General features: G+C 54.1%; 1 protein-coding gene across 7 annotated transcripts in view; it reads right to left on the bottom strand.

Moving 5' to 3' along the window:
* Positions 1 to 4,435: 4,435 nt before the first annotated feature.
* ARHGEF10 (Rho guanine nucleotide exchange factor 10) overlaps positions 4,436 to 26,658 on the bottom strand; it is a 121,484-nt gene continuing 99,261 nt past the window's right edge. For all 7 annotated transcript variants that reach the window (XM_081046174.1, XM_081046175.1, XM_081046176.1 and 4 more), the window contains 7 exons: positions 26,407 to 26,493; positions 24,663 to 24,871; positions 23,989 to 24,146; positions 21,460 to 21,602; positions 14,287 to 14,461; positions 8,342 to 8,464; positions 4,436 to 6,017 (listed from right to left, as the gene is read on the bottom strand). In XM_081046174.1, coding sequence (XP_080902300.1) covers positions 5,533 to 6,017; positions 8,342 to 8,464; positions 14,287 to 14,461; positions 21,460 to 21,602; positions 23,989 to 24,146; positions 24,663 to 24,871; positions 26,407 to 26,493 — 1,380 coding nt within the window. In that variant the 3' untranslated portion in view covers positions 4,436 to 5,532. The remainder of the gene's footprint in view (positions 6,018 to 8,341; positions 8,465 to 14,286; positions 14,462 to 21,459; positions 21,603 to 23,988; positions 24,147 to 24,662; positions 24,872 to 26,406; positions 26,494 to 26,658) is intronic.

The raw sequence follows: 26,658 nt of genomic DNA on the forward strand, positions 1-26,658 counted from the left end.
CTCAGCCCGGCCTCCCCACTGCCTCCCACACACAACACTCACCACCGTCATCCAGCAGCCTTTGCGTCCCGTCACCAGGCAGCTGTACCGCGGGCTGCCCACCCTCCTGCACGGCGCTCTACAGGAGCCACACTTGCAGACGCCGTCCAGGCCCCACGTGCAGGCGGTCCTCTGTGACACTTCCAGCCAGCAAGCCACTCCCCTGCGAGCTTCATTATCACTGCCACTTAAGTAAGCGCCCGGAAAACCTCCTCGGTTGAGTGCAACGGTGGGTTCTGTGGATTCGCTCCCAGCCCTTTGTCTGCTCCATGCCCTGGCCGGGCTCCAGAATGCAGGGTCATTCAGCCCTGGCAGAGCCCCAGCCGCCCACAGAGGGGCCACATCTTACCTCCCTCCTTCCTTCCTGTCACCAGCCCTGTTATCAAATTTTGGCAAACTCTGCTAATGACCATGGCTGACTCCTTCTGCTGGGACAGCCACGAACGTTCCGCCACAGGACAACTGGTTCACAGGGGCTGCCTGCCTCAGAGGGTCCCTGGGGACGGGCAGCCCCGGTCCCAGCGTCTGCCGCTCCCTGGCAGTCAGTGTGGGCACAGCTCCCGAACTGGGAGCCCGAGTTCTCCTGTGGGAAAGGGGCTGGAGGACACCTACCGCACAGGGCTGTTCTTAAGAGACCAGGCAGATGTCCCTTAGTGACCGGTTCCAGAAGGCCTGAGCAGGGCTCACTGCCCCAGAGCCAGACGTGCAGACGGCATTGGGTGGAAGAAGCCGGGACGGACAGAGCTCTGCCCCCGCGCACTGCTCAGTCACCCCGTGAAGCAGGCCAGGGTGAGAGCCCTCCCTGCGCAGGGGAGCAAAGTGCTGCGAGCCCTCCTCCGGGCCTGGCTCCTCGTGCTGAGCCGGCACCCGCACAGCACCGTCTTATTCGCAGGAGCAGAAGTGGCGCCCCCACCGGAGGGAAGGCGAGCGAGGCGCCCAGAGCCCACCGCCAGGGCATGGGCAGTGTTCTCAGCCCTGCGAAGACCCTCCGGCCTCATCCCAACAGAAGCCTCGGTGCCCAGGAATTCATGGGCCTCCTTTTCAAGGGTTAATTCTTCCCCGGCTCTTTGGAGAGAGTCCCAGGGAGCAAAGCTAAGCCAGAGCCAGGCCGGGCCTGCCAACTGCCTCCTCTTTTCCACGGGAACAGACATCGCCTTGACAGCCCCTTGCAGGGAGCACAAGGAGCATGGAGCGTGCATGTGCCTGTGTGTGTGAGTACATGTGAGTGTGCACATGTGTGGCTGCGTGTGTACATGAGTGTAACTACATATGTGTGCACGTGTACATGCGTATGTATATATGAGTGTGTGAGTGTGCGTGTGGAGGGGCAGAGGTCATGAAAGGAGCAGTGGTTTCTGAATAGAAACCAGTGTGCCCTAAACTAGCACTGACACACCGGGTGTGCACGGGCAGCAACGTGCCAGAAAACAGTCCACAAGAATGTGACACAACCATTCACTCATTTTTCTTAGGACCCTCACTCAATTCTTTACAAAGGAAATAAGTGAAATGGCTACAACCTGCATACACGCTGCTTCCCCCAATAAACTGCAACTTGTGTCTGATAAAATGGTCTCTGCGTCTACTACTTCTAAGCCCTTTATTCATAAAAGTCCAGTTTTCTAAAGCACTTCCACACATGTGAAATCTGGAAGCTGCCAAACCCGCCTCCTTGCTGGAGCTTAAATTGTGTCCACTTTGTAGGTGAAGAAACTAGAAATGAAATACTCCTCTTTCGCCAGGACCCAGGACATTCGCACTGAATCTAATTTACAAAAACATTACAGGAAAAGATAACTCTAGGACGTGATGTAGAAAATCAAATGACTCCATTTGCAAAAATCCCATTTCTACACAGTTTGTCAGAAATAGCCGCAGAAAGCGAAGTAGGGGACGTATGTGTCACCCAGGGTGTGCTGCATCCTTCAAAGCAGGCATCCAGCCCAGAGTCACGGGGCCAAAAGACATGTTCTGGACGTGTGAATGGAGACGTCCTGTTCGCGGTTCGGGCGTCCACGGCTTATGCTCTGACCATCAGGGGCTTACAAGCCACGGTGTGCAGAGCACAGGACAGGCCTGAGGGCGTAGGGCACATCCTCTCCTGTGCTGGGACCAGGGCTCTGAGCGGGCCCTGCCCCTGAGCTACTGCAGAGACCCTGCGTCCCCTGAAGGCGACACCAGCAGGAAAGACCGTGCTCCCAGCCAGAGGCCCAGACAGCAGAGTGCAGAGTCCTCAGAGCTCGGCCCAGATGGATGTCCAGTCAGAGAGCAACTGGGGTCTGATCCGGGCTCTGGGGCACCCCTGCGGTGGGGAAGCATGGGGGGGGGGGCGCCCCGACCAGCGGGGAAGAGGGATGGGAGTGACAAGTGGAGGAAAGCTGCCTGGAGGCTCAGCTGGTTTCCAGGACGCCTGCCAGTCTCACTGCCCAGCCTCCATCCACAGGAGCGTGGGATCGGGCCCACCCTCTGTCTGTCCCCACACCAAGCTGGGGACCTGCTGTGCTACTTCTCTGAGTCTGGGCACAACTCTAGGACATCTGGTTAACTCTTTAAATTCCAAGGGTCAGTTCAGATATGACCTGCCTCCCTCGAGGCCAGGCAGGGATGGCTCCTGTCTGGGCCCAGGTACCCTAAGAGAGAGGGCCTGGGGCATAGGGTGGTGGGTACCCAGCAGCCTGCAGCTTCGTAACAAAGCCCAGCCACTTATTGTTCACAGGCGACACCTCCCATTAGGCTGGCAGACCCACCCCATCTCCCGTGTCCTTCCCCAGAGACTTACCTGCCTGAGTGGCCACCTTGGACCACAGTAGCTGCAGAAGCCAAGTCTCTGCGTGGAGTTGGGTCTCGGCATGGGAGCTCCTGGACCAGCGGAGACGGGGGCCCCCGGGACCTGCATGAGCCAACGGCTATGCACCGGGCTCCACCAGGGCACACGATCAGTCACTGGGATGAGCCCTGCCCTCACCTGCCACCCAAGTCCTCAGTTCTCTGAAAGGGGACATAAGACCCACCCGGCAGGCCCCACCTCTTACCTCTCCCTGGTTAAATGTCACCCCCTCCAATGACAAGTCTCCCATCTCAGGGTTGGCCCTCAGCCCCCTGCCCCCGGGACAGCGACAGCACTCACCCCTAACGGGCCTTCAGCTCTGTCCCACCACCAGTTCCCTCAGCTGCTCTGGCTGGATGGGTAGGGAGAGCTGACACCACCCACTGGGCACGCACAGGAGAGCCTCCGCCCTGCCCCTCGGCCCCACTATGCAGGGAGCAGAGCCCAGGGGCCAGGCACGGGTCCCATCTTCCAGCTTCGTGCCACTCTGTGCCCGGTAGCAGCCTCCCCCTTTGGACACAGGACCTGTATCCCGGCAGCGCTTATGCACGCACAGTCCCCAGTGGGAAACCAGGAGTGATGGAGGCGGGGGTCCCCTCCCTCAGCCCTTGGAGGCTGGACGTCTAAGACCAAGGTCCAGCAGATCTGCTCCCTGGCTCATGGACGCGTCTCCCCCTGTGCCTCACACGGAGGGGGGAAGGGAGGGCTGCAGAGGCCTTTACAAGGGCACTGGTCCCAGCCTGGGGCCCTCCTTGTGACCCCAGGCCCGCCTCCTGACACCACCACCTTGGAGCTCAGGGTTCTAACACGTGCATTTGGGGACACAGTGCACAGCATTGGCCCAAACTCACCCACACCTGTGGTCTCGACGCCCAGACGGGAGCCCAGGTAGGCGACAGTGACACGGGAGCCAGGTAGGCGACGATCGAGTCTCTGAGCCGCCGGGCAGACAGCATCAAGGGACTCGGGCAGATGCGTAAGTGGGGCCCAGGTGCCACGTACACGGCCGTCCAGGAAGAACCCAGGCTCTGCGAGGGCGTGGTAAAAGAAGGGACAGTGCAACCCGAGGGACACTCCTGGTGGCACACGCGTGTGCTGGGAGCGTCTGCAGCTCGTTAAGTGCAGTGCTTCCTCCGGTGGGTGGACACACTCTGTCCTCCTCAGCTGGGACGGTTTGAGCTCTGGACCTACTTGCGCCATAAGAAAATGTGGGACTTGTAAAACAGTTCTTTGAGATACCACTGAAGACCGAAACCACTCGGTACCGTGGATGAAATGAAAGGCGTGTGTGCAAGTGCTGTGGTCTTATCAGCCAGTGAAGACACTGAAAGCTTAATTGTGTCATCGGTGCAAACGTTACGGGCTCAGTCCACCGTCACGACCTCTTCACATTTCACATTCAATCAACTCGGGATGTCACCGGAAGGACACAAGTCTCATGACAGCTTCTTAGCACGCATGTCCCCACCCACACGGCGACTGTCTCTGGGAGTTCTCATGCGAGTTTGAAAGGACCCTCAGAACAAACTGCCCCTTTCTGTTTTATGGGGGAAAAAGACACTCGTAATATTGTATTTTTAAATAAAAAGACTTTATTTATGAAATAAGATAGCAGCTAACAGTTTAAGAAAGGTTGGGGAGAATTACTTCCACCTGGGGCTATGTATGCACCTTGGAAAATATTTGGCTAAGTCATAAAATTAGCAATTTTTTAGTCATCTGTAAAGTGCTAAGAAATTTACTTCTGGTGATGCCCGCATTAGTTTTTTTAATCACCCAGTAAGTGAAAGATGGATACGTAAATGCACATTGAGCATACGAGCCTAATGATCCTTCCCGCAGCCTGACACCACAGCTGGTCCTGCGATCGGAGTGTCACCTATCTTGGGCTGTGTCTCTCTGCCAGCAAAGGCACAGCGGCACCCACCAGCACCACGAACTTAAACACAAACAGCACGTCAGGTCACAGGTGCAAGGCACAGCCTGAAAGAAGGGACAAGACACTCCCCACGCTCTCCCTGGGGACTAAGATATCTGTGCCTCTTCCATGGATATTAACGCCATTTCACAGGCGACAGAGAACGTTTTAGCATCGATGTGGAGCCTCAGTGTTGACAGGTACTGAGCATTTGGTTCAAAGCAAACATTACCTGTGAAATGTTACATATAATATATTGACTGAAACATCAATTGTTAATTTTTAACAGACAAAATGCAATACAGAAATACTACTTTGTTAAGCTATACAGTACGCACATGATACCACTTTGGGGAACGCGGCTCCTTCAGAAAGCCAATACCCTGGGGCCAGGCCATGTTACCTATCTGTCCTCCTCGTTACCTACGCTGCTTGCTGTTCCTGGGTTCGAGGACATGCAGCTCTGAACCGAGCGAGATGACGTCCACAATGGTCAGCGCACTCCCACGCTGCTAAACACGCTGCAAGTTCCCTGGTCGGCACACGCCCCATGTAGCAGGACAGGGCCAGGTGGGGACAGTCCTCTCACTCACGCTTCACCTCCGCCTGCCACCTTCTCAAGAAACGTTTGTGTCCCGCTGTGCTGCGAGCAAGAGAAAGACCCAGGCAGGAAACGCCACCCGCATGCTATTGCACATTTCTTCCCCGAAGACTAGTCCTCACTGACCCAACCAGGGCGGCCGCGGCCTCACACGCTGAGCAGAGGGATCTGCCAGACCATGATGGAGGAGGCCAGCTCCTCGGGCCGCTGCGGCCTGGCCTTCCTGCCCAGGCGCCGGTGGCCCTGGCCACCCGTCGCCACCAGCACCGAGCTGACCCTCGCCCTCCTGGCTCGCCGCCCTCCCCCGGGTGCCATGCTGGGGTGCCGCAGCAGGTCATACATGGTGCCATCCTCAGACCTGGGCCCCAGGGACCCGGTGGACGATGAGAGCTCACTTCCATGTGTCACAGAGCCCAGCGAACCCCCCAGCCACAGGGCATCAGGGCTGCGCTGACCCAAGCAGGGCCTGGCCCCGTCGCTGGGGACCTCGTCCTTCTGCTCTCCATCCGGGGGCTCCGTGCCGGGGGGCAGGCTGTCCCTGGGCTTGTCCCTGTCTGTCTTGGGGACGGTGGTGGCCACGACCAGGAACTTGACAGGCCCATTGTGCGCGTGGTAGGAGACCATGCCTCTCCCTGGAAAGGGAGAGTGTCGGCATCATTTGTACACAGGACAGTGACACACGAGCAGCGCAGGGCCCAGTGACAAACCCCGTAAATAACCCTCTTACTGAATGACAGGTTAGAATTAAAATAGCTTCTGGATTACATTTTCTTGGCTGTTTAGTTAATTCTAAGAAAGCTTTCAAAATAATAGTCTAAAGTACACTGAGTTTTCGTCAACAGTATCTCAGTTCTAATGTCACGTCGTACTTTTAGAGGAAGAGTTATTTCCTGCTGTCTGCATGAACAGAGCCCTCTCACTTGCTCTAAGGAAACGTAACTAACTTCCCTAAGTCTTTTGGGCACCACATAAAAATTAAACACCTGAAATGAGTCCGTTTTAGGAACAAGGTGCCTAAACTTCCTGCCATTTTTCATTACAAAAAGGTTCTATGAGTTAGTACAAGTTAATTCTATGGTTTTAATTAAAATGGGGACTTTACAGGGCAGCTCAGTTGGTTATAGTACGAACTCTGAACAACAGGATTGCTGGTTCGATCCCCACATGGGCCAGTGAGCTGTACCCTCCACAAGTAGATTGAAACAACTACTTGACTTGGAGCTGATGGGTCCTGGGAAAACACACTTAAAATAAATAAAAGTTTAAAAAAAAAAAAAAGATGACTTTTTTTTTAAAAGGGGGACTTTTTGGTTTAAAAGTGACGTCATTCAAATTTTCAAAACATCATCAACCTGAGAGCACTCGGCAGAAACTGCCTCAGTGTCTGGTGACGCATGGAGCCCTGGCACCGACTTCCTGAGTGCCAGGTGGGGTCAGGGTGTCCAGACTTAAGTGCTGCCCGGGGGACGGGGCATGAATGTAGGCAACGTGTGCCCGTAGGGTGAGACGAGGCCACAGCCCTCACCTGCATCCCCCTTTGGCCAAAGCAGATGAAATCACAGGGTACCTTGGCCACAGGGAGATGCCATTGCTCAGTGACCAGATGGGCAAATGGAGATGGTCCTGGTGGGAATACGGGGGGATGAGGACACAGCTGCCGTGGTGTCATGTGACCTGACGACTGGGAAGACGTGGTCACACCACCTGGGCCCTCGAGGTGGCCCGCAACACCCCCCAGGGGAAGAGGGCCCGTGTAGGAAAGCAGAGGCGGCCACGCACGCTCAGAGCCAGAGCACAGAACACAAATGCTGGGAAGGACTCGACACGCAGCAGGACACCCGCACCCGGGGCAGAGGCACGCGCGGCACAGCAGGGACCAGCACGCCGTCAGCACGCGCACCAATCAGGGCGCGAGACAGCTCCAGCAGGTGCAGAAGCGCCCAAGTCCGCAGGCAGCCCGTGGCGGGGGTGGTGCCCGAGCGCGCACCGCGGAGCCGCGGCCTGGCGCGTGCGTGGACCTCGGCTGCCACGGCCGCCCGCAGCTGGCGGTCCTCAGCCCTAGCGGGGGGCCGCGCACGGCTGGCTTCGTGGGCAGCACGGGCCTCTCAGGGGGACCCGAGAACGGCGGTCGAGGGAAGGCGGGCCGGTGGGCCCGAGCGAAGCAGAAACGACGGAAGTGGAGCCTCCGGCCACACGTCGGGGCGCTTTCTGCAAATCTTTTCCTCTGAGTGTTTTTCCAAACGGCCGATATTACAGGCTCAACATAAACTTGAAGTTCTTGGTTTTACTTAAAGGACTCACATTTTCCTGTCACTGGCAGCTGTGCACACACGCCACTGTGTTTAAAACAGAAACACGGCCCTTTCCCCGCACATCCCCGGGCCTCCCTTCGCTGCGGAAGGAAACGCCGCGGCCAGCGTCCCTTAGCCTCGCGCTGCAGACACGCGCGCTGCCCCACGGGCCCCGACGGGAAACCGCAGGTCCGGACACGCGGGCATCTTCAGCTCGGGGCCGGCGGCCGCATCACTTCGCGAAAAGCCCGCTCCCACGTGAGGTCCCGGCAACACCGCACAGAAGCCGGGAGCGGCCTCCCTCTTTGCGAAACAAAACCTAAGAGGCGTTTGTTCTCATTGGGGAAACTACGGAACCACAGAAACCAGGACGTGGCCGTGCAAGTGCCGTGAAAACACGTTTCAGGATGAGACTCCGCCGGGCCCCGTAACAGGAAACGGCAACCCGGGAGCAGAGAAGCCGCTCAGCACAAAAGCAGCAAGTGCCGCGACACACGCCGTCACGCACGTCACGTACGACACAGGACAAGCCCGCGACAGCACAGCACAGCGCACCTAACAAGCCCCAGCCACCCAAGTCGCGTCAGCGAGCGCCCGGGCCGGGCAGGACCAGGCGGAGGCGCCGCGGGAGGGGCGGGGAGGGCGGGGCGGGAGCGCGTACTCACCGGTCACCTTGGGGATGCCCTGCAGACGAGGCACGGGCAGGGCCACCACGACGCCCAGGCTGGTGCCCACCATCAGCAAGCCGTCACACACGAGCAGGCTGCTCACCGACAGGCGCTGGGGCCCTGCACGGACACACAGAGCGTGGTGGGCGTCCCGCCGCGAGACACGTGGGCCCCAGCGTGCTCGGCCCGCAGCAAGGCGCAGGGTCACCGCCAGGACGCAGGGCCACTGGAGCGCTACCCACGCCCTGCGCGTCCGCCGACGTCCGCCGACGTCCGCCGACGGGAGGAGAAACGCATGCTGGGACGGCCCCTGCGCACACGCCACTGGGACCCCGTCTGCTCTGCAGTCCCAGGGCCCCTGCGGAGGCGAATCACAGGCCCCGGACCGTCCGTCTCCGAAACCGGTTACTTCTGGTCGGTGCAGCACGCAGGCACGCAGGCACGCACGCAGGCACGCACGCAGGCACGCACACACGCACGCAGGCACGCACGCAGGCACGCACGCACGCACGCAGGCACGCACGCAGGCACGCACACACGCACGCAGGCACGCACACGCACCCACACTTACCGCAGGCTGGTTGTATACCAGCAGGAGACACCTTTGAGCTGAGAGCAAACCCAGCAGGACACACTCCCAGAGTCCTGTGTGACTTTCTGAACATTCAGGTCAACATTGGAAAATGTTGATACTAAAATACCAGCGTCAGAAGGGCCTTTACAGCTTTTCATTGTTTCTTTCATTTTGTTTTGTTTTACAGCCAAGGCTCCGAGGCCCAGACAAATGGAACAACTGCTCTGGGTGGTGCCAGGCCAGGAACCACTGCCCTGGTGACAAACACCGCACACGACTCTGACTTTAAGAGGGACTCCGGACGAGCACGGCAGCTGCCCCTGCCCTGACACAGGCTCAGCTTCACGGCTTTCAGAAGACGGACGGTAACTCCGCGTGTTTCTCTGTTCAGCCCAAAGCTGCTGAGCCGAGAACAATTTAGTGAGAAGAAATGGGATCCCTAACAAGCAATCGGATTCTCCTTTCCTGTAGAAGTATTTCCAACATTTTTGCACTTGACCTGAGTTCATCTTAGACAAAGAGCATGGACAGCAATGACCGTGAGCCAGAGACGGGTCGGCATGTTTCCAGAAGCCGTTGTCACCAAAAAAAAAAAAAAAAAAAAACCACGAAGGAACTAAAGCAGAAACAAACACCAAAAATTAGTTTTATTTCTAAAGAGATTTGTATTATTCTGAAAAAGGCACTATGACTTACATTCCCAGGAATTCTGAACGCTTGCCTGGGTTTTAGAAACCTTCCTAACTCTGCTAATGCACAACACAGTCCCACGCGTGGCGGGGGCCTGTCACTTCCACAGCTAAGGGGAATGCTGCAGCAGTGTGACTGATGCTGGACAGCCACAGCCACGCCTGCTGGGCCCCAGGGGGCCCGCAAGGCCAGGAAATGCAGGCACGTCTTCCTGGCGCAGCAGTCTCACTAACGCTCAGGGCTCTGGCCCTCTGTGAGACAACACAAACCTCCATTCGAGTTTAGTATAAGCCATCCTCTCCCACCCTCCAGGGCACTTCAGGGGAGGAAGCCGGCGGGGCAGCGGATGGACGGTGACAGTCCCCTCAGCACGCCTGCTGCACTGGTGAGGTGGCATCTCCCACTCACAGCTTTCACATGAGTAATTTATCTCACGACATTGAGAAAAACGGGGAGCAGCAGGGAATGCTGACAACTGACGCAGCCCGAGGACAGCTCACCTTCCCTAAGGTGAGGGAAGCGTTTTCCTAAGCCACTGGTGTGGAAGGGAAATGAAAATCAAGCGACGCTGTGTCCCCTTCTCCTAAATTTTAAAAACTTCCTTTCTTAAAGTACAAAAGTGTTGGAAACAGCAAAAGTGAATGGATTGGTGACCTCTCACCAATGACCCTGACCCTGGCCTCGCGGGCTGTGGGCCTGTCACATGGCGTCATCCCATACAAACCCCCACTCGAGTAGGCAAGTCTTGCACACAAATGAAAACAATTCACAAAAATAAGTGTTTTTACGATTTGAACATCCTGAAGCATCGTGATTTGGGCAATGGAGTTCCATTTTTCTCCAAAAAATGAATCTCTGAGTTACATTTTCTTTCACAAAGAATTTGTAATTCTTAAAATACTGTGCTGACATAAGAACGTCCAAACCTGTAGAAGCTTTTTATGAGTTTACTTGAGCCTAACTGACGACGTGTGCCGGGAACAGAGTCTCAGAATCTGCCGAGTGACAGCCTTGCAGCCGCTGTAGCATCTGAGGTTAAGGAGGGACGTGAGCAAGATGAAAAGGGGGAAAACGGGGAGGGGGGGGGTCACAGGGCGGTCAAGGCCATTGCTGCTCTCGGGAGGTCACGCTTACTTCCAGGTGTGCTAACAACAGGCACAGCCACAAGGATAGAAGCTGAAGTTGGAGACAAGGCTGTCTACTAAGACATTACAGGCCTGGGGCGGGGCTGCCGATCCACCTGCCCAGGTAGGGTTTGCGGTCAGATCGCCCTGTGAGGTGACTTTCCCTAGAACCCCCTTTTTTGGTTCACAATTGGCTTGGGGCCATAAAAGAAACATTTGAAATACTTTTATTCTACAAAGCACGTGCCTTCAAAGACAACTGAGGAGGAAAGTGGGAATTTCATAAAAAGCCCATATACCTCCTAAAATATGAGGCATAAACATTCGCAACTGCCAGTGAAACAAAATGAGGAATTCACCTTCGAGTTACAAAGGATAAAACTACTTTTTCCTTAAGAAATACAATTTGGAAGTGATCTTTTACTCATGAATTTCCCCACCTCTCTATGTGTAAACAGGATTGGAAGGTTCATCGTCCCCAGCTTTTACATGTGTTATGTCGTAAAAACCTGGGAGACTTTCTATGTCTTTGTAAAGTAACTTCTTCCTTCAGAAGTGGGTCCTTCTAAACAGAAAGCACAAAACAAACCATTCAAAGGCCCAGAAGGAGCTGGGGGCCAGGATGGGGAGAGCCATTCGGTAGGGGAGGGAAAACCCCGCTTGTCACTGGTAAGACAAACTGAAACCATCACGGGGCTTCCCATAAGTACCAGCCACAGCTTTTATTTAATCATTAAAGAAGATGGAAGCAGGGAAAACCCAGAAATTTCTTGTTTTTAATTACTGGTCTGAAAGTAAGTTCAGACTGATGGTAAGTTCCAGTGAGTGATAGTGTGTTCCGTTTTCTAAGCAGTCTACATGTGATTCGTCAGCTTTTCTTTTACGTGTGAGAACCTCCCTGAAATAATAATTAGGGAAACTGGTAGTTTTCCAGCTCAGGAGGTCCAGCTGGAGTGCGGCTGTCCGGTGTCCAGGGACAGCCCATCAGAAGCACCCCGTGCTCTCCCAGGCAGGACACGGGGTCCCAAGGACCGGCTGTGAGTTGGCCGGGCTGCAGCTGGAGGGCCACCTACTCAAGGCCAGGGGCGTGGGGTGGACGTAGAGACGCTGACACTATGACAGGCGACCAGGCTGCGCAGAGCGCTTAAAACGAGTTTCAAACGTGAAGAAGGGACTGAGGACATACTCTTCTGGGAACCTAGCAGCCCTTTCCCCTGAGCCAGCTGCGGTCCAGGAGCGCCTGGAGGGCAGGGAGGGAGGGGGCGTAAACAATGGCACCCAGGCTTATTCACACGCCTACAACAAGGAGGGGGTGACTGAGAGAAACCACAGGCCACGCACACTCACACACACACACCGTGACCTGCAGAAGCTACAGGCCACGCACACTGTCACACACACTCACAAACATACACACACACACACACACACACACACCGTGACCTGGAGAAGCCACAGGCCACACACACACACACACACACACTCACCCCGTGACCTGGAGAAGCCACAGGCCACGCACACTGTCACACACACACACACACACACACCGTGACTGGGAGAAGCCACAGGCCTGCCCAGTGTCGTCGAAGTCACTCCCTGCTCTGCTGTCCCCCGCACACACAGCAAAGGCAGCGGCTGGGCCAGGCTGCTGGTTAGTGTGGGATTAACACCGGTTAACCAGCTGCTGGGTAATCCAGGATGGCACCGGGAGCCCAGGGGACACGCCCTCATCGCTCGGTTTTGTTCCGAGTCATAAACAATGGAGTCTGGTTTAATTTGCTGACTTCCCCTATGATGTCATCAGTGGTATTCAGAAAGGTTACAGGTTTTTAACAACAAACTTTGGCCGTTTTGTCTGTTCACAGACCCTGGAGGACGACGCATTCGCCCAGCGGGACGCCGAAGGCCGAGCCTCGCGGCCTCGCGCTTCCGGTTACGGGGCGGGCGCGGCTGCGCGCTGACGTCACTTCCGGGGCTGCGCAAGCTCCTGGGCGGCTCTGCTGTGAGCTGCGCCCCGAGAACTGTGTGCCGAGTTTTAATTTACCAAAAAGACGAGTCGCAGCAGAATAGCTTTGTGTTTTCTGGCCTGGGCAGGCTTCATCTCTAGAACCTCCTAGAATTTTATGTTCCAGCGCGACTGCGGGAGGGAAACGTGGCGTGCTGTTGCCACACGTGTAACAAAATCCCTCTAGGCGACCTCATGAGCACAATTGCAGGACAGAGGTTCCGTACGCGTGTGACACAGGACACGCGTGGGTCGGGACCACAAGCGTCCAGACAACGACCAGACAGAGCCCGACGCCCTCGGCACTGTGCTCACACAGGGAAAACGCACGAGACTCTGACCTGCCAAACAGTACAACACGGGTGTTGGTCACCACGAGACGCTGGCCTACAAGGAAGACGGTTGGCAAAGGACAGGGGAACAAGTGACTGTGGCTGCTTGTTCCCTAAGTCACACTGCGATGAGAGCCGATTTCGGGTGACAACCTCCCGGGGAACCTACTCCGGCACCACTGTCGGTGGTGTGGCAAACGGAATGCCATCAGAGGCCCTGAAGTCCTGCGTCACCCACCTTCCTCCTGGGCCACAGGCCACAAGCCCTGGGAGGAGGACGTGAGACGCGGGAGGGGCGCGCGTGGCCCCAGAGGTCTGAGCTTACAGGCACTTCATCTATGGGGTGCCAGCCAGGGGTATTTGCCCTGCGCTGGGCAGCCGGGCATAGGTCGGTGCCTCCACGGGCCTCCCAAGAGGAGCTGGAATTTTATCTGCACAGGAAGAGACCCAGGACAGAGGGGACCCAGAAGGAGGCAGAGGGAGCCTGGGATGACGCTGATGTCAGGCCCAAGGGGGGGCGCACCAGGGAAATGGGTGCCAGGTGCTCTCACACCTGACTGCACCGTGCCCGGTCTGCAGGAGAGCCACACAGATGGAGAACAGCAAGGGGCACCACCTGGGGATGAAAACATGGTCAACGAGAGAGGCATGTGACCGTGTTATGCTCTGTGGCTCGGTCGGCAGTGGGAATGATGTATCAAAGACACATGAAGGCTGCGTTCCGCTGTAACCAGAACTGGAGACCAGCACCTCGGAGGGAGGTTCCCGTGTGTTGTTCACGCACCCACCATGTGGAGCCCCTGGGCACCCACGTGTGTCCACGAGCTCTACATTCGGGGACATTCCAACAATCTGCTCGTCTGTCCTCGGGAAACATGAAAGTGAAAGAGCTGCCACCCAAGCCTGGCTTTTCAAAGTAGTGTGGAGGTGAAAGCCAGCAGCACTGACCAGAGCAAACCCAAGAAAGGTCCCCCGAGATGCCGCCTTTGAGGCTCCCCCAATGCCCCCACCTCCCCAGCCCAGTGAGTCTCCTTTGCTGGGGCGCCTGTAGAGCCCTGCCCCAGCACCGAGCCCCACTAGCGTTAAGGCTGGGAAAGCATCTGTGAGGTGCGGCTTTAATTCGGTCCCCTAACTAGACAGTGTCCTTGCCCTGAGGTCACCCAGCAGCGCCCCACCCCCACCCCCATCGCCCTCAGGCCCTCCCCGCCAGACCCTACCTGGTAGCAGGTGATGCACAGGGGTGGCTATGTTGATGTCCTGCAGGTGCTGGAGAGTTTCAGTGTGAAACAGGCGAAGCGTGGACCCAGATGTGAAGGCGACCCAAATCCCCACACCGGCCACGGCCATGTGTGACACCACCATGCCCTCATCCTGGTGGGCCTCCAGCTGGTTCTGGAGGTCAAGAAGAAGGAGAGGGGTGGGCAGCACTTGGCATGGGGAGCCCCTGCAGCCCACACCACGCTTGGGGCTGTGCCACCGTCCTGCCAGGACCTGTCTGGCTGGACCCAGAGTCACTCCGCACACACTCAGGGATGCAGAGCAAGGGACCATCACTCCCAAACCACCAGCAATCAAGCAGTGTGCCTTAGTTTTGTTCCCCCGCCACAGCAGTTCAAAGAGCTTTCTGGAACCTCGCGTCGTTTCCCAGTTACCACAGGGGAGAACGGCAGTGACAGGTGGTAGCCCAGCGCAGACAGGGACCCTAGGAGACCGGCAGGACGGGAAATGGGAGCGAGAGGAGGGGGCACCTGGGAATGTAAAACCTGACTGCTGACGGAGGCCAGCCAATGCCCCTGGACTCCGGGACAGACCCAGTCCCCTCCCCCAGCACCTGAGCGCGAGCATACTGATGGCCCACACTGCCAGTAGACGACACTGTGAGGGGGCCAGGCTCTCCCACTCTCCCAGCTTCCCAGTCGCCCCCACTCTCCCTCTTCATGTCCCTGCCCTGCTAAAGCCCCCACTGTGGTGTCAAGCTTAAAAACTTTTGAATTAGCGATGCCTGAGGCACCACCTTCTGCTTCCCGAATGACACCACGGCAGTGGGTTTTAAGAGGAAAATTAAAATGGAACAGCATCGCTACGAGAATCACTTCAGAGTCGGGGGTGTTAGGGAGGTGGGACCCTGCCCGTTCTGTGCCGGGTCCCTAGGGCTGCCCTGAACTTGCTAACTCGGCTCCTGGCCCAGCTGAGCCATCACTGCCTGGAGCAGCCTCGTGGGGCAGACAGGCACACACAGACATGTGTCAGGACTTGGCCGCCTCCTCCTAGGCCCCGTTCCTCATTTGCATATTCAAACCCAGCATCCTCATCTGCATGAAGGGTTACTCTTACTGTACCTGGGGCCCCCTGCCTTTCCTTGTTCTCCTGAGCAGTTTGTTACCTGACTCTGTCGCGGCTTTCATTCTTCATTGCAGCCTAAACCTGTATTTGGTTGAGTCTCAACTTTCAGGGGGCTCATCAAAAAACAGTCTGCCCCAGAACAACAAATGCATATCACTAACTTTTCCTACATCATGAAAGAGCGGTGGATTTCCCTGGTGGATCTGAGACTCAGACTCCAAGAAGTGCCACAGGTCCAGGGCAGGGGCCATGCTGTGGGATGGGCAGACCCTGGGCCTTGAGAATGGCTTCCACAGCCCCACACCACTGTCTTCAGGGGACAGCTATGGCTTAACCCTTCTGCCGGCCTTCCTGGGGGTAGAGGCTTCCATTTGGATCTGGAAACCAAAAGGGCTCCCCTCAGAGGAACCCCACTGCCAAAAGGGCTGCAGGCAGGGGCAGGGGCTTCCAGGGAATGGGCCTCACCACTGCCAGATCCTAGGGACCCACAGCAGGACAGTGCCCACCACTCAGTCTGCACGGCCATCCCTGGAAACCCACACGTCTCTGAGGAGGAAAAAGCTGTCTGCTGCTCAGTGTAGGCGCCAGACTTCAGCACAGCTGGCTCTTCCACCAGTGCAGAATACAGAGGTCACTACCCCATGGAAAAGTGCCTTGGACACAGGAAGGTGACAGCCACAGAGGTTAAAAAGTGCCACTGCATGACGGGGAGTCCTGTTACCGGAGAGTAAAGGAGCGAAGCTGTGTCTTCTCCCCTGACTGTTTTACAATCACTACTAGAACGGCCCCCAAAGGACGCTGGACAAACAGCTGATGGTCCTCAGCCTGGCTCCCAACTCTGCGAGTCTGGGGTCAGCGCAGAGTCGGCACCTCTAGAATGTTCCCAGGAGATGCTTCTGCTAGGCCACCCTTTCTCTGCTGTGAGGCGAGTTCATTTATCTATTTGTTCCTGCTAATTTCCCTACCACATACCTCCTCTGTGGTGCTGCCAAATCATGACACCACCTATCCATCTGCTCACCTGTCTGCTGCATTCCACAGCTGCTCATTTTCATTCCAGAATTGCCTTATTCTGCAATTCTTCAAGTTCTGCAAAGTCTGCCTCTTAAGTTCTCCCACTCCTCTGTTTTCCACTTGGGGAGGCTTCCTTTTCCCATAGAGTTCTGGAATACCCTTCTCGGTTCATCCTCCAGTCTCCAACCTCACCTCCCTTACACTGCTGGCCAAATAACCTCCTGAGAATACAGATTTCAAAACATCTGGTCCATACTTGAAATCCCTCCACGGCTCACATCACACACAACTCTGCTCTAAGAAGGAGGGCCAAAGGCACAGCGTCCGGTGGTCATGGGACATCTCCACCACTGCCCACGGGCCCCCTGAGGGGCGGTGACCCTGAGGGACCCACTCTGAATCCTTAACAGGACAGAGTCTGAAGCTGAGTGAGCTGAGATGAACCCCAAGCTCCCTGACACCTGCCCCACCTCACTTCCTACCTTGGTCGCAGATTCGCCCTGTTTCCAGCCAGGAGACCCCTTTGCAGTTCCTCCGGAGCCTGCTCTCTGAGGTGTCCTCTGCCTTTCCCTCTCGGGAGAGCCTACTCACCCTGCCAGGGCAGCCTCACGGGCATGCCACACGTGTGGGTGCCCAGGGCGCACACTCGGTTTGCAGCTCTGGGCTGCCGCCTCGACACAGTAACTGTCAAACACGGGACTTTGCAAGTGACCCAGAAGCACCCTGCCAAGACGGTGGCGCCCTCACATTTCCACGGCACCCTCCCCTATTCTGGCAGTCTGTGAGACCCAAGCCAGTCTGGGAGTTTTTTCTAGCTTGGCTTTTCCAGTGCCTTGTACTTAGAAGACATCCGATACCTTTCTGCTGGATGACAGATGACAGTAATTGAACTCTGAGATGCTGGGTGTGTCTCCTAATTTCTCAGAGCTGTGGTTTTCTGTTTGAAAACGAAGTTTGGGCAGCAGGGTGTGACCTATGGTCCCTGGGAGAAAGCAGGGCTTGGACAGGTGTGTGAGTGGGAAGAACCTGGTCGGGTGCTGGCTCGCTCCCGGCCTTCCTGGCTGCACAGTGAGAATTCCATTCCCATCAGAGGAGAGCCTCGGCCCTGCTGTCCCGTCAGCTTCCATGTTACCTACTTCATCCTTTCTTTCTCTTTTCCCTCCCTTGTCAGGGGCTGGAAATAAGTCTTTTACTTTTTTCTTTCCCTCTGTCTGTCTTCAGCCAGGGGTACTGCATATGCAGAAAACCAAGAGTGAGGAATGACAGATTTTAATTTCAAGTGCTCTAGTAATGAAACAAACTACCATGAAGCCCACTGAAATCAAGACTGGCCAGAAAGCCAAAAAAATCAGCCTGTTCCTAAATGTCCGCTGACTTTTAGAATTGCATCAATGTTTCAACACTCGTTTTTGGTTTTTCGTTTGTTTGTTTGTTTTTTAAAAGGCATTAAATAAGCCCAGGGTAGAAAACCATAAGTAGTTGGGAGAGAAGAAAGAAGACTCCTCCCCATCCCCAAATCCAGGTGACTGTAGCTTTCATCACTATGTGGCAGTTTAGCATTTCATGTTTTCTGTCCGCTCGTGAGGACCTCACGGGGAGGCAGGGAGTTGGGCTCGAATAACCCGCCCGGCTAGGGGATGTGCCCAGCGCTGCCTAATGACGAGACAGCTGGGGCCGCATCCCGTGGTCCCCACCTGTCATCCCACTAACTGCTCACGGGGTGAAGTCACCTTAAGACGTTCACTCCTCTGGTCTGCTTCTTCCAAAAGAACCTGACACCTTGCGTCCAGCTCACCCCAAGACACACCATTCCTATGACACAGGGCACATTCTGGAACTTCCCTTCCAGCAGCCCTCCCGCCCCTACGCACCAGGTGGAGACCCCTCAGGATTTCCGGTCTTAAAAGCTGTGCCAACCCCTCAGCCATGGATTTCATACACATTTCATACAGGTCCCGCTCTGCATCCGGGACCTGGCGTCCATCCGGGACACAATGAATTTCATTTTCTTCAAAAGAGAGCAGGGTTTTGCTTCACTCCATATAAAAGCATTTACTCATTTTCGTATAAAAAAGCACAGAAAGGGGACTTTTATTCAGATCCAAATACGTTACTTCTCTCTGAGTGTTCAAGATTTATAGAATGCAAATTTTTTGAGACATGTGGAAATAATATTTGGATTATAATAAGGTCATAATTTAACATTACATTAGCCTGGCAGCTACAAAAACTATCATTCCAGCTGTTTGATGTAAATTTATGGCAGAATTAATGCATTATTTCTGGAGAAATGTTTTAAAGAAGGGTTGTGATTACTCCTACTCTGTGAATAGAAACCCAAATATAGAATAACAAAATGTTATTTCTGGCTTATATTTATTCAAATAATATTTCTTCTAACAATAAATAACAACCACTCATGAGGTGCTCTCCTCTAGGCACTTCATATGTCCTTCTACCCACAAACAGCCAGAGAAAGAAGGCTTATTCAACCCAGCTGAGAGATCTGGTAACTGAGGCCGCATTCAGCGTTCAGCCAAGGTCAGCTGGCTGCCCTGGGGTTGACCTCTGCATCTCACAACGTAACTAACGTGACGTGACGCGGGGGTGTGAACCACGCAGGCACCTTTTACAGCCTCTATGAAAGTGGCCTTGGTGGATTATTGCCCCATACTTGGCTGAAGGTCTCTTTCTCTAAGGACACGTGACATAAAAAGTATCAGATGGACAGAAGTAGAAACAAAAAGTTACTCTAACATAATTTTAAATGTTTCTGTCCTGCCCTCTTCTTGCCATTAGCTGCGTTCGGCTCCTCCTGCCAAGTGTCCCACTGGTGTACGGTGTGTGGCTTTAGGCGGCAGGGCTTACAGGATACTGGGAAGGTTACATCAAAAACAAAGTGCAGACAAAAAAGCTACTTTTGGTCCAGCAGAAGCAGCATCAGCCTGGCGTCCATCCGGGACCAGCTTCTGGTTGCGCCTGTACCCTATGTGTGCAAGGGCCTGCTGTCCTGAGCCACCCTCAGGGGTCTTCCCTGGGTTGGGACTGCACCCACCCACGTCCAGTAAGCGTCACGGGACCACTACTCCGACCACGGTCACCCACGCTCGCTCTACACTGTAAAGGACCTCTCGGCGTTGGAGCTGTACGTTCCACTTTGAGATAACAGCACAGCCACCAAACTGTCCTAACAGGGATTTCACGAATGTCTTACAATGCGTCTGGCAAGATATTAGCAAACTGGTTGCAAGTCCCGCCCTGGTGACCTGATGCCGTGAGGAGAGTCGGACTCGAACGTCAGGCGTCCGTAGGCCATCGGTGTGCCTGCGTGTGCGGAGACCCGGAGCCTCAGCGGTGACGCAGACCGCTCTGCATCTGCCCATCCTCCGGCCCTTCCGGGGAGGGCAAAGGCGGAAAACCCTGTGCTATTGGAGTTTACTTAGTGCAGAGACGGTCAGAAACAGTGATGGACAGACAGCAAATGATGAACTATGTGTGATCTTTTCATAAGAAACGTAATACGTGACATGGCTAAAAAGTTCAAAAGGCCAAAGAAAATCTCAACTTCCTTCTCTCCCGACCCTGCTCCCTGCATGGAAGTGACAGCTTCTGTGTATCTTCCCAGGAATTTCTGCACCTTTGCAGGTGCACGTGCGCACACACACACGTTACACAACCACTAACAGCTGAAATGCACGGTGCTGAGAGCCAGCTGCACGGGATCCCTCACGTGTGTACACTCACCCCTTGCTACCTCTGCCGGCCTGCACTTGGGGGCACGCATCCCCTCGCTGCACACACACCTTCTCCTGGGTTGTCACAGAGCACGCCGCGGTTCAACCGGTCCCCCCACTGATGCTCAGCTGGACATTTCCAATGATTGGGGAGACCAGACAACATTGCAGCAGACACCGCTGTGAGCCGATTGGCAGCAGCTTCCCGGAAAGCTGCAAGGCTGTGAATGCCAACGGGAGAGGCAGGGCTGCCTGTCAGACGCTGCCCAGGCATCCCACCCTAGCTGAGTCCTCAGCCCTGGGCACCACATGCTAGCGCTGGCAGCCCGAACACTGTCCCTTGTTTTAATGAGCAACTTTTCGTTCATAATGAGACTAAGGTGTGTGTGTGTCCATGTACACATAGGCACACGTGCAGCTCTGTTCCTGAGCATATCATGGGTGTGTATAGACACCTATCTGTGCGTACACATTGGTGAATAGATTGCCTATTTGTATTTTTTTTTCTGTGAGCTGCCTTTTCATATCCTCTAAACATTTTCTACCAGCTAGCATCCTTTTTTTAAACTTTACTAAGAAATCTCTTTGACTAAGACAATTCACTCTTAGTCACAGATGTACCATATATTTTCCCAATTTTTAATTTACAAAATCTTTGATGTAAACACACACACATATTAGACGTGAAAAATGTTCTAAAACTTTACCAGACGTATCACTTTCTTTATTAGGGCCACTTCCCGGTATGCGCATTGTCGGGAAGCCTCCCCACTGCCAGCTAACAAGACCGGCCTGTCACCTGGGCAGGCTCCCAGGCCTGTCTGTACCCAATGTTACATTCAATCTGTAATGTTTACAAAGGTACAAAGCTGGGACCTGACATACAATTTTTTTCCAAATGGTGACTTGTCTCATCACCCTTTATCGAATAATCCATTTATCCCATTGATCTGAAATGCCACTTCCATCGAATGCTCATTTTCCATATGTCCTCGAAGAATCTCTATTATATTCACACTGGATAGCTCCTTTAAAGTTCTGTGCTTATATGAATTTCCAGGTAAACAATGAACAATTTTTCCCATGGGTGAGTGGCAGACAACGGTTACTGGAAGTTTCTAGTTAGTTCCGTCTTTCTAGCCGAATATGGAAGGTTTTCTTTTAGCCATATGCAGGGGTTGCTATTTGCTGACTGCTGGAGGCCCTCTGACCTCCAGCCCCGGAGGAGTTCAAGGGGGGGAACGGAACTGGTCCTGGAATGCACCTGCTGGCACCGGGCAGCCCCTTCCAGCCACCTACCTCCACGGCGTGCGTCTCCACGCAGATGATGAAAATCTGGCCCCCGGATGCCGCCCACAGCATGTCTTCCGTCACCATGAGGCTCCTCACTGGCAGCACGCCCAACTTGACAACCTTCTGAGGCTCAGAGTCCCAGGATCCGTCTGAAAGGAAACATTCCTTTTAATTTCATTCAAACTCAATTATCTGTCACAAGACCTGGGGAAAAGATCAATTCTAAATGACAGACAACCAAACATGCGAGTTACAACACTCACACCGCTTGCACAGGCGCCTAATGATGGAGCTCGGAGCGGCTGAGGCAGCCGGCGTCCCTTCTCCCCGGGCTGCCACTTGGTGTCTGTCCTGGACAGCTTAGCCACCCTACGTCCCATCTGCCTTCTCTGCAAAACGGGGACAATACTGCATGTGCTTCAAAGGATGTTGTCAGAATTCAAAATGTGATAATGCAATGAAAAGGCTCAGCATAGCACCTGGCAGACAGATGTCTGACAAATTCTATTATTTACAATAATAATGTAAAAAATGGTTCAGATATCATTAAAAGGAATTTCACCCAAAATAACTGGACAAGTGTATAAATGCCCCCACCCCTGCATTTTAAAAAATATCCTTTGACATATACTGTATTAGGATGAGAAAACACATCTTCAATGAATATGAAACAAACAACCAAAATTGAGGTAAAAGGCATCCCTCTCTCAATGAACTTGCTGCATTCCTGAAACACAGGAAATGATCACATATTTTGGTTGGAAAATACTTTCAGAGATCTACTGATGAGGCTTAGCACACTGCAGACAAAGTGCAGGTCAATACGCAACACGCAGGGCAATGAAACAGGATTTAAAGCAGACTTAACACGCAGTGTCTAAAGTGGCTGATGTAATTATCCTGCAAGTCATTAAACGCAATCTTCAGTTTTCAAACTAACCCTTAATTAAGCCATCGTGCCTAGAAACATAACTAAGTTGTTCATCTATCAGTCCCTCATCAAATAAAAATACTTTGCTCTGGGAGAACAAGGACCTGTTTGCAAAGAGAGTTGTTCCTTCTTCATTCTGCACGTGAAGTCCAGAGCCTCCCGATCCAAAACCTGCTTGTGAGCAACTGTCTTACACTGAGGTGAGCACAGCCGACAACAGGCAAGTGGTGACATTTATGACATGGTTAAGGCAGCCCAGCCTTCAACTTTAACGCAAGTGCCTTCTATTGCACTGCTCAGTGTGGCGCAGGCACAATCTGAAGGCGAGGCTGTCACCTGCACAAAGGTTATGGCTCCTTCACTGCAGTGGACGGCACCAGCCCGCAGTGCGGCCAAGGCGGGCCTGTGCAAGATGGCTTCGCTTATATGTGCGTCAGAGATGACCTCTTCAAAGAAGCGAGGGTGAAGGTCAAGGCCAACGGCACCACGGCCGTCCAGGAAAGGGACCAAGTGGCACAAACTTCTCGGCTGGGAAAGGACTTGTGTTTGAACAAGAGACAGAAGCTGCGTGCCTGTGGCAGGCACCAAGGGGAGGGGCAGGTGAGTCGAGGGTGGGCAGGTGCCACGTGGAAGATCATGGGGGACAGGAACGGGATTTCAGTCTGTGCACATGGGAGGGACCAGGGTGGGACGTGACCAGGACTTGTTTTGGAGGAGTGGACGCGAATTTGCTGGTGGATGGAGGGTGTGGGAGGTAGGAGGGCAGTACAAGCAGGAATCAAGGGTCTCTAGTGGGCACGAAGGGCCCTGGCTGAGACGGAAAAGGACAACGAGAGGTCAGTGTCTGTGGCACTGGCTGTGGCAGCCGGGACCTGGGCATGAACTCTGAACTTCTGGAGAGAGGGGGGAGGGAGACGCGGGGGGTTAGAGACAGGGAGGGAGACCCGTCTGCCGCCAGCAAGGCACAGAGCAAATCGCCCTGAGTGAGTGTCCCTAAGGAGTGGCGGGAAACTCCTCAAAGCAGCTCGTGGAGGCAGAGCCATCACAGGGAGCACAGCTGCAGTCAGGGGCTGAGGGGCAGGAGGTGGAGCAGCAGGCAGTGCCACCTACACCTGCCAGCACGGGAGGACCAGGTGCACAGAACGGACTGGGCTGGGTGCCTGCTACAGGGCGGCGAGGCCAGCTCCTGTCACTGGAACCCACAAGACCTTGAGGTGGGGCTGTGACAAAAGGAACGGAGAGGCCAGAGAAGCCAGGAAAGGACTGGGACAGAGGGGGACAACAGCCAGAGTCCAGGCTCTCTGACCCTTGGGCTGGCGCAGAGCGTGACAGCCACACACGCTGAGGGGCCTGCAATTCTTTCCATCGGAAAGACGGATTCTTTCCATCAGTGAGGGCAGGTACAGGGAACAGATTCAGGCTCCATAAGGAAGAAGGTACACACTGAGCTCGTTCCTTTGTGGGATTCGGAGGGGCTGGCAGGACACTGACTTTCAAAACCCTTTCCTGTGTGTTCGTTCTAGTTTCCCATCGTCCTCTATGAGTGAGAACGTTACATGTGCCTGGGACAAGGGTGAGAGCTGCTGGCGCCGGGCGACCCCTACCTTCTGCCTTTGCGTAGACGGCCACGGCCCCGTCGACGAGGCCCGCGTACAGGCTCCGGGGTGTGCAGGCCAAGCTCATGACAGTGGACTTCTCGGGGGTGAAGAAGTGCTGCAGACGCACTTTCTTGGAGCCTTGACTGCTTTTATAAACAGAAATGCTTGAAAAGAAAAGCGTGAGCTAATAAACACACGTGCTCACGATGAGCAGACGAGCCCGCCCCATCGAACTGCACAGCATCCCATCCTCGCCTGTGCCCTCCCGCTCCGTCTGCAAACTCATGGCTACATTTAAAGATGCGACTACTTTGATCTCTTTGTTCTGTTTTAAAGGACGAATTCTGGATTAAAGACAAATTATTCCTTCTTATCTTAGAACTGCCTTCAGGAAAATCATTTTAACTTTCCTTTAACCTGTGTCAATGTACCATAGGATTATAACACAGACTGTGGCTGTTTATTCCAAAATATAGGGAAGGGTGTACTTTTCAAAGCACGAATGAGAATGACCCACGCCCGTGGCAGACACACGTAGGACTCAGACGCATTGGGGAGTGTCCCGGATGAACTCCCATGGGACAACTCCCAGCAGACTGGCCTGGCTGCCCACCCAGCGCCTGACTGCTCTGCGGGCCGTGGAGCAGCGGGGGGGCCTGTGCCACAGTGGGAACACCCACCTCCCCTCCTCGGTCCCTAAGCAGATCGTGGGGACCGGTGCTGTTCCCACCGGCGTCTCGGGCTCCACGGAGGCTCTAGGCTGGTCCGCAGGAATATGCACCATGCACAGGATGCGAGATTCCACGTTGAAGCACTCGGTGACTTTCGGGGTGGAATTGTGAAATGAGACGATGGCAACCTGACCCATTTGGCTGGTACAACTTCCGATCTAAGTCAGGGAATTAAGGGGACAAGTGCGTGTGTGGGTTTCCCCTCAGCGCAGGAGGTGAAAGCTGACAAGCACCAGCAGCGACACAAGCCAAGTTTCCCGTGAGCCACCACACCGAGAAGAGTCACGTGGTGCGTAAACTCTGCTAACAGTGCCCCTTTTCCTTCTCAACACATTTAATTGGCTTATTTTTTCTTTTAATTTTAGTAAGATCACAGTTTTGATTTTAAAACAAATCACATTTATGAGCTTTAAAAAAAATCACAGACCTCACCCTACACAGTGGTGTTTGTACACAATATAAAGTCTCATCAAGCAGATTAATATCAGTTTTAAATAATTTCACACTAAAGTTTAACAGACCTTACCCAAGAAAACAATATTCAAAGGAGAAAAAGCTGCAAGACCGGACCCCGCTGGGTCATTAGCGTCTAACCTACGATGTACTGCTGTCCTTTCCTAACACCAGGGTCACTGTCCCCGACCCTCCCTTCGGCTCTTCGGACCACGTAAGACATTCAGCAACGTTTCTTTCCAATATAAACTTAAATTTAATTGCCTTTTAAGTGGGAAAGCATCAGATCTTGTGAGCTCCTGGATCTTGTGAGACAAAGCCGGCCAATTTAGGGTGGTGTCCATTCTTCACCGATTATTTCTCCTTTCAGCTAGTTTTGGAAATGTGGTGACATTTCTCCTTATTCCTACTGTGTTCTTTCCATGTTACAAATAACCATCCTGCTTTGACAGCCTTTTGGGGAAGGAGGCCAAACTGCCACATCCCACTCTGGGGACAGGAGTGGGGAGTGACCAGCAGAGGAAAGAAGGCACCTGCTACAGGTCCAATTAATGAAAAGAATTTCTCTTAAAATTTCAAAATCCTGAGGGAAAGAAGCCTATCCCTTCACTGGTAGATAGGAGCAAAGAATTATCAGGTAATGAAATTGTCCCTTTTCAACACTCAGCCAGCAGCAGTGACGCAACAGGAGCTCGGGCTGACCGAGGACAGGACACTGGGAAGGCAAAGCAACAGTGAGCAGGCCCATCATGCAAAAGGCATGGGGAGGGGGACCCCAGAACACCTCAACACACACCGCCTGGGGAATTCCTCTGGTTTGCATGAACCAGAAGTGTCCACTGCAATTGCAGCATAATTCAAATGCAGTATTTTATTTGGAACAAATTCACTAACTTTCCAGTGTAAACAGTCAGCAATGTCTTGGAGGGAAAAAACCACGCAACTGAACCACCGAAACTGAAGAAACATTTAAGTTCTTCTCATACTAGTTAAGTGGCTTATCTCTGGACTGAATTTAATCTGGCAAAGTTTTAGATGAAAAAGGAAAAAGAGACACACGTTAACCCCTAAGAATTGTACTTCTCTTCCCAAGTGATGACGACTGTCATGTTTAGAAAGATAATCCAGGGAACACTGGCAACTAACAACCTCCCCTGAAGCCCTCAGCTCTGCGAGTCACGTCGCACTGACCACGCAGCACTGACCACGTGGCTGGCGAGAGGCCCACGAGGTGTCTTACCCACAGGAAGCCGGGGGCCGTGGGCCTGGAGTCCGACTGGCCCTCGCTGCTGAGGGACAGTTCAGGGTTGTAAGCAGCGCACTCGATCTGGGGGGAAGAAAATCAAACACCCACATTTATTCTGGGACCAGGAGGTGTCTGGACGACATCATGTCTTAAACGAATGACAGAGTCCTGACATTTAACCACAGAAAGTCCAGGTTATGACTTATCAAAGATTGAGAGAGGAAAGGATTACAGCATGAGTCTCAG

Source organism: Rhinolophus hipposideros, assembly GCF_964194185.1.
Source record: "Rhinolophus hipposideros genome assembly, chromosome: 4".
Taxonomy (NCBI): Eukaryota; Metazoa; Chordata; class Mammalia; order Chiroptera; family Rhinolophidae; genus Rhinolophus; species Rhinolophus hipposideros.